At 40.0% G+C, this 8,231-nt stretch overlaps 1 protein-coding gene across 1 annotated transcript; it reads left to right on the top strand.

The window, feature by feature from the left end:
* The first annotated feature begins 1,483 nt into the window (after window positions 1–1,483).
* Window positions 1,484–4,238, top strand: LOC113318275 (F-box/kelch-repeat protein SKIP11-like). The gene has a single exon (XM_026566424.1). The coding sequence runs from the start codon at window positions 2,302–2,304 to the stop codon at window positions 3,604–3,606; it is 1,305 nt and encodes a 434-aa protein (XP_026422209.1). The 5' UTR covers window positions 1,484–2,301; the 3' UTR covers window positions 3,607–4,238.
* Window positions 4,239–8,231: the final 3,993 nt, after the last annotated feature.

An 8,231-nucleotide genomic window follows, 5' to 3' on the forward strand; every position in this document is an offset into this window, starting at 1 on the left:
CTAGCTCTAGGCTGTACTCTCCTAGCATTTGCTCGCAGTTCAACTAGCAGCGAGATTGAAACACTGAACTGTTCTGCGCTCAAAAAGTAACATTAACGCTGAACCATTCAGCACTCTTTATTTTTTTATTTGAATATTTAGAGAGAATGTGATGGAGAGAGAGGAAAAAAAGGGAGAGAGAGAGGAAAAAGAGGGAGAGAGGAAAAAAAGAAGAGAGAGAGGAAAAAGTAAGAGAGAAAAATGATAATGATTAGTTGTTTGGAAAATAAAATCATGTGACGCCGTTTAGTCCAGCGTTCAACGCTGTTTGATTCAGCGTTTCGCTGCTAGATTATAATTAGCATATGACTTAGGAGGTTGTCCTAACTGACGTGGATGACCAATCTAACTGCTAGATTGGAAGAGCATAGGGGTTAGCCTTAGGATGTCATCAGCTTCAGATTTTCTATAGAAAAAAAAAGTCCATGGCATCACTCGTAATGCTGCCCAAATTACACAGGTTTCAGCATAAACAAGGGAAAATACTGCAAAAAACAGAGCCGGGCAGAAAGTAGCTCCATTGGTAGAATCATGCAACACATGACATGCACCACATGACATGCACCACAAGTACTGCATCTGGTCCTTCCCAAACGAAAAGGCATCCACTCTAAAAGAGAAAAACAGATGATTCTTGTTCTGAGTCACAGACAAGGCATCCATTTCCCCCCTACTCATAGATCTGCAGTCAGTACCTCCTTAACAGTTTAATTTTTGTACAGTTTTAAGATTTCCGATGCTCAAGTATAAATATAGGAAGACTACAAATAGTTGAGGCAAACCATAATCTGGAACAAGCTTCAGACATTCAGATTAGTTACATGTAAAAAGCTGATCCCACAATAAAAAGTTCCATAAAGCCGAATGGTAAAAATTTATACAGTGTCCTCCAATGGTCAAAAACAGACCCTTCAAAAGTAGGATATTAATGTAACACCTGATAGCACACTTAAAAGGGCAAACTTAAAATACTCAAAGTACGAGAAATTGAAAACAATCCGACAAATTAGAAACCTCAAAACCCAAATTACCACTGGAATACGTGAGATGAACGGAAAAAAGAAAATCAAGATCATTCTTGTTAACCCCGTTACCACGTGCGGGATCATCACTCCCAAACAAACTCCAAGAACCAAACCAAGATCCTGTAATTCTCATTCTCAATAAACTAAACTTAACCCGGTCTTTTAAACACTGCCAAGTGTCGTTTCATGAATCCAACACGTCTAAATGTGAGGGTAGTTTGGCTATTGATCACATCTAATGGGTGAGAAAAAAGAGTCAGAGTCACATTTAATAATATCCGATGTAGGGGATCAGCCATTTCTTGTGAGTGTACTGACAGCCGTCACTGGGTCCCATTTAATTACATTTCTTTTATATAAACAAAAAAATTAGTATCGTAAATTAAAAAAGATTACATAGAGAGAAAAAAATAAGAAGAAAGCCCAAATAGTACTTGACGGCCCAATCCAAATTCTCCAGATATCAGTAGGTGATTCTCAGCGAGGAGAGAGAAGCAGGAACTGAGAGTGTAAAATAGTTGGAAGAAGAAGGTCAGATGATGAACATGGAGAAGAAGTATAATTACTGATAAGTCCATGAATTCTTCTTCTTCTTCTTCATTTTCTAATCCCATCAATCTGTAAGTTCTTCAGAAATTTCTTCTTCATTTTTTTTAGTATTTCTTAGATTTTTTTTTTTTTTGGTTTCTAAATTTTATCCGTTTGGTCTGTCAGATTAATTTATATGAAAATGGATCTTCTTCATACAGAAAACAATTAAATTTGATCTTATACGATATAAATTCTTTATCTTTAATCTACAGAAAATTAATTCCTCCTCTCATTAATTTTCTCTGAGAAAACCCTCATAATTTGTTGTTCCATTGCTCTTAAATCCCTGAAATTACAGCGAGTTTTTGTTTGTTTCTCTTTTCGATTTCTAGCTTTTTTTTCCCGGGTTCTTTCGTGTCAATGAATTCAGTGATATAGAGGTGTTTGTAACTATTCTCTGAAAAAAAAAAAAAAGGTTCGTTTTTTTTTTTTTTTTTTTACTTATTCTTCCATTTGTAGTTTTTCAGCTCAGATCACCCACTTGTCTAAGTACTCTGTAGATTACATTCTTGCCTTAAAGATTCCATTTTTAGGCTTCTCAAATTTGCTGTATATAATCTAGGGGTTGTAAGAGGACTAGTTAGAGCTAGAGATTCTATTCTCCACTGTGTGGCTGTAAATTTTGTTCAATTTCATTACTTCGAAGATGTTGGAGGGCCAGTCTTGTTTGATTTCTAGGCCATTGCCAAGCTCATGTGAGCAGGAAACTAAGTGGGTTTACATGACTTATCTCATTGAGGTATCGAATGGTAAGCGCGCTTTTGAAGATGAAGGGGAAGAAGAAAGTGGAAGAAGAAAATTACCAAAGCAATTGATTAAGAAATTGGGAGAGGTAACTACACAATCGTTGAATGATTTTTACCTATCTCCTACTGAGCAGCATAATTATATTAAGCAGCATGGTAATGGTGGTGATCAATCTGATTCAAGTAACCTTATCCAGTCTCTTGGCCGAGATATGTCAATCAACTGCCTCATCCGTTGCTCAAGGTCTGATTATAATTCACTTGCTCTAGTTAATAAAGGCTTTCAGAATCTCATTCGCGGTGGAGATATCTATAAACGGAGGCGAGAAGGGGGCGTTATTGAGCACTGGGTCTATTTTTCTTGCCATCTTCTTGAATGGGAAGCTTTTGACCCCAACAGTCGCCGTTGGATGCATGTACCAAGGATGCCTTCAAATGACTGCTTCATGTGTTCTGATAAGGAATCTTTGGCTGTGGGCACTGAGCTTCTTGTTTTCGGTAAGGAAATAACTTCTCATGTGATATGGAGTTACAGTTTGTTAACAAATTCTTGGTCTTCTGGCATGACTATGAACTCCCCAAGATGCTTGTTTGGGTCCGCCAGCCTTGGAGAAACTGCAATTCTAGCCGGAGGCTGTGATTCACAGGGGAGAGTTTTGAGTTCAGCAGAGCTTTATAGCTCGGCAACGGGAACTTGGGAAACTCTGCCAAGCATGCATAAGCCTAGGAAGATGTGCTCTGGTGTGTTCATGGATAAAAAGTTCTATGTAATTGGGGGGATCAATTCAGAATTGCTTAGCTGCGGGGAGGAGTACAACTTAGAAACAAGGACTTGGCATGAAATTCCAAACATGTTTCCTGGTCGAAATGGACCAACTGAGGCTCCGCCTTTGGTTGCTGTTGTAAATAATGAACTATATGCCGCTGACTATGCAGAGCAGGAGCTGAGGAAGTATGACAAAGAGAGGAACCTTTGGAACACTATAGGCAGATTACCTGACCGAGCAGTGTCGATGAATGGTTGGGGTCTTGCATTTAGAGCATGCGGGGAACGACTCATCGTTATAGGCGGGCCGAGGATTTTGGGCGGCGGGATCATAGAGGTCAACTCTTGGATCCCAAATGAGAATCCACCCGAGTGGACGCTTCTTGCTAGGAAGCACTCTGGAAGTTTTGTTTATAACTGTGCCGTGATGGGGTGCTGACATTTCTAGACTTTGTCTTACACCGCAGGGGGGGAAGAAGCTTGATTTCTGCATGGCTGATAATTCTGGCTAGTTAGTAATTTCACCTACCTTGCTTTTCCTCTGGAAATCCAGTTTTAGCTCTCAATGTTCGGATAAGCATGTCCACCGCAAGGAGTTCTTGACTTTTCCCCCTCTCTTTTTTCCCCCTTTACTTTTGATTCTTATTTACTTTCTCATTGAATTTGCATGTTGCTTCCTTGTGTGTTACTATGGGAGCTTTCAGACGCTGGCATTGTGTAGCATAACGGATAGGTTTTAATAATTTGAAGAATCAATACATTGGTAGGGATGCCAGGAATATTACAAGCTTCTTACCTAGGCATTAAAACAAACACTGTTATTGATTTTATGATCCGAAAAAAATGTGCCTCACTCGATTATCAAAAGAGTAACTAGGTTCTGAGTGTTCTTTTTTTTCTTCTTGAACTGCAGTTATTCATGTAACTGGGTACATTTATTTTTGCATTGGTAAGTTACGATTTTTCAGTTTTTTATTAATTCTGAAACGACTGTAGGTTGTATTACAGAATTTGTTGCCTTAGCTCTGTCAATGTGTTTGTTATATGGTTAAGTAGGTTGACATTGATATTTGTGCATATTGTCACTCAGTGGAGAAACGATATTCAAGCAATTTATCTCTCAAGTTATTTCCGTTCTTTGAATTCCAATTGTTGCACCCTAATCGGTAGGTTTATTTTCGTGGTTTTATGATGTTTGTCTGCTAAGTTTGAAGCCTTTGGGATATCTTCTTTAGTAAAAGTTCCAATCAGATAGTTCAGAGTGTACAATTTTCATCTGTCATAACTTGCTCAGGACCTCAGGTAGGGGGAAAGTAGATGGAAACTTTTGAGTTGGGGCCAGTATATGTTGGCTGATGACATGGATGGGGTGTGGACTGCAATCCTAAGCTTAGTCCATGAAGACTGCTTGCGGTCTCTAAGAGGCCTGGAGTGCTGCACACCTCAAGCTCCCTATATATGTGCATCTGTTAACAAAATATGGTCCGGTTCAACTGTATAAGTAGTTCTTTGGCAGTATGACATGGTTACTGCCATTTCTTGTGAGGATAAAAGAGATAAATCTTGGGCGAGTTCAGGGATAACTTCAGAATTGAGATATAGTTTAGTGGGCATCTCAACTGAGCCAAATCTTAAACTTAGAGCTTAGATTGGTGAGGTTTATAATGAAGGGAGACTGCTTCACTGGGCTGTTTTGTGTCAGACTGACGACTTATGTTACTGAACGTCATTATTCTTCCAGTACAGTTGACAACTAGAGAAAGTAGATGATTATTTCAATTCCCAAGGCCATACAAGCTCAAATAACTATATGATTATTCAAGGCCAAGGACTCTTTCGGCAGGACTCGCACGATTTATATAGAAGATACCAAACCTAGCCTGGGATACCTAGTGGTCGTTTTGCTTTATCGAATGGCATCTCCCGTTAGGTTTGGTATCCCCTTTATCAATCTTGGAGGCTCGATGTTAGCAAGCAAGTTCTTTGCTTCTATAGCTTTTTATAGAGTTGCTTTTCCTTTTGTCGCCAGAATACCAAGGCACTTCGGCACAATAGCATATGCCAGAAAATGTTCCAACCAAATTCTGACTCTAATAGTATTCGGATCTGGATAGAAGATAGGCAACAAATCGAGAACTTCTTGCTGAATATCAATGGAATTCTGGGTGGCTTTCCTACTGGTTTCTCCACCGATAACATAACTGACAGTTGTTTTAAAGGAGGCTTCTCTTAGTTATAGTCCGTGTTAAGAGGAAGGTTCGTTGACGATTTTATATGGACACTATCTTACAAGATTTGATCATATTTTATTTAGAGTCCAAACAACAATGAATTTGAAGCCAATAGTATATAAGAAAAATTGGATCTCGGGAAGATCAAGTGCCTTCCTTTCTTGTACCCAATGTGATTGTGAATATAAAAGTGGTAAGAAAAGTATCGTTTACTTGGACTTGTGTAGATTCTAATTTATCCGGCAAATAAAGAAAAGATAATAACAAGGTTGAGAGATGATGACATTGATGGTGGTTTTTTGACAAAGGCAAAACTTGTAAAAATCGTTTCTGAACCTACACCAGAGACATCTATAATTATATATGTACTAGAGCTTCACCCAACTGAACTCTCGGTATTCTTATAAATATGTATAAATTCCTGACACGACACTAGAATTATAGATTCGTACTTCTACATCATATTCCGCAAGAGAATTGAGAATGCGTATCCTGCTAATGACCATACTGGCCTTCAATATGCCTGTAAGATTTTAGAGCTTCACCCAGCTGAACTCTCATTATTTTATGCACGGCCGTATGAATTGTCATGCGTTGATTAGTCTACACTGCTGCTGCAATAATAAATATTCAGAATAAGCTACCACGCTATTCTAAATTAGCAGAAGCATGATATTTGGAATATTACTTCGAGTCGCAGAACTTCCAAGGCTGAATTCCTCGAATATGTTCTGTATGCTACAAACGAGTGCTAGCGCCAACATGGCCGAGCTCCATAACCAGGTCGTGGCCATTAACTCCCTAACTAGCCAACTAGCTAACCAGGCCACGACTTCCTTCTCTCTTATCCTGGCCATGTCTTTGGCCACGACATCCCTATCCCTAGCTAGCCAACTAGCTAAGGCCGTGGCCACCAATTCCCTAACTAGCCACGGCCTCCTAGTCTAGCCCAACATGCCATGGCACCTGGCCATTGGCCATGACTATCTTATCTATTAGCTTGCCCATTGAACACGACTATCTTATCTATTAACTTGGCCATGTCTTTGGTTTAGCCTAGCCATCAGGCCACGACTTCCTTGTCTTCAAGCCTAGCTTGTCCTTGGCTACGACCATCTCTCCTTCCGTCCTAGCCATGTCTCGGCCTGGACTAGCCATCAGGCAACGACCTCCTTGTCTTCAGGCCTAGCATGTCCGTGGCCACGACCACCTTTAAACTTCCTGCCTAGCCATGTCTCGGCCTAGACTATCCATCAGTTCACGACATCCTAGTCTCTTAGTTCGGCCTAGCCTAGCTTCCTAGCTATCCAACTAGCTAGTCAGGTCAGGGCCTCCCTATCTTCCGGCTTGGCCTATCTAGTGGCCATGATCACCTTATCCCTAGCCTAGATAGCCACGACCACCTTGCCTCTTAGCCTGGTCATGTCTTTGGAAACTTCCTCCTTGCCTTTCGGCCTAGCTTAGTGTCACAGTTTCGCAACACCTAAATGCAACACCAACTTGACAATGACAATTATGCTCCACAACATAATCTCAGCCAACTCGCACTTAGCCAATACTTCACTTATTGACTAAATCTCTATTCAGCTCATACTATATAGGTTCTGCTCAGAAATATTCCAAGCTTTCAATAAAACACACACAATCCGCTTGATGCATAAACAGTAAGCCAAAACAAGGGACAAATGCACCAACAAAACTTAGCTTTAAATTAGGTCGTACCCTTTTATTTATTGCACACTTATGGTTACACACTCTTCTTGTTCCGGATTACCCAATCCCTTCATAAGATCAGGATTATATAGTACAAAAGCTATGTTCAAGTAACTGTCAGGCAGTTACAGATTTACTTTATGCCATGCAGTTAGCCAACCGTGCCAACTGACGCCACTACACTCTAAAGCTAAACAAACAGGTCATAGCCTTTAGAAAAGGATAAAGCGAAACAAATTCCGTGTAACCAACTCGAAACCGTCAAGGTCATGTTCCCGACACATGTCATCCAGCCTTGTAGCACAATGATTGCGTCTGCCAGCCAAAGTCATGCAATCATTGCTGAGCATCATTCTTCAATGATGCAAGTGTGCTGATGCAAGTACTGCTTGCATGCCTGTACGCCTCATGCATACAATTTACTTTACAAACTCATTTTGCATCTCTTGACGCTAATCTCGCGTCATTGGCTATGTCCAAACCCTGTTTGGCATATGCCATTGTCTAGCTGCAACTCAGACATGAACTCCGCATATCTGACTTTGGCCAAGCCACTGATAATGCACAACTATTGTGCATTATCACTTAGCCACTTGACATCCATGTCATAGACCTCCCCACCATCCGAACTCGATGCACTCGTCGATTCTTTTCGCAGTAGGTAAGCTTGAATTTGTTCTCCAAATTGCCATAATGTGGTATCCTTCTCCCAAGAAGCTTCGGAGTCTGGCAACCCTTGCCGCTTAATTATAAAATAAGTTCTCCTATTCTTCTTGCTTTTCCATCTCAACTCGATCATCAATGTAAATACCCTCAAGCTCGTCAACGCTTTTAGACCAGTCAAGAGACGTATTAGCCGATAATAACTCGATTAGTTTAACACGAACGTTAATTAATAGGAAATAATCTAACAATGATATAGATACGAAATTAGTACCATTGAATAGATTTCTAAAAGTTATGCGAAATGGACTACTAGAACTTGTCATTCGGATACCGGACGAAGAAGATATCGTCTGAATTGAGTGAATGGTAAAATAGTCTTTTTATGAAACCGACCCGGACTTCCCTTATCAAAGAAAGTTATTTTATTAGTATTCTTCCTTGGTCTTATCTCAAA

This window comes from Papaver somniferum, chromosome 10 (genome assembly GCF_003573695.1).
Source record: "Papaver somniferum cultivar HN1 chromosome 10, ASM357369v1, whole genome shotgun sequence".
Lineage (NCBI taxonomy): Eukaryota > Viridiplantae > Streptophyta > Magnoliopsida > Ranunculales > Papaveraceae > Papaver > Papaver somniferum.

Bases quoted from the DNA above. Each gene is read 5' to 3' on its own strand.
- LOC113318275 (XM_026566424.1), top strand. From the start codon at position 2,302: ATGTTGGAGGGCCAGTCTTGTTTGATTTCTAGGCCATTGCCAAGCTCA.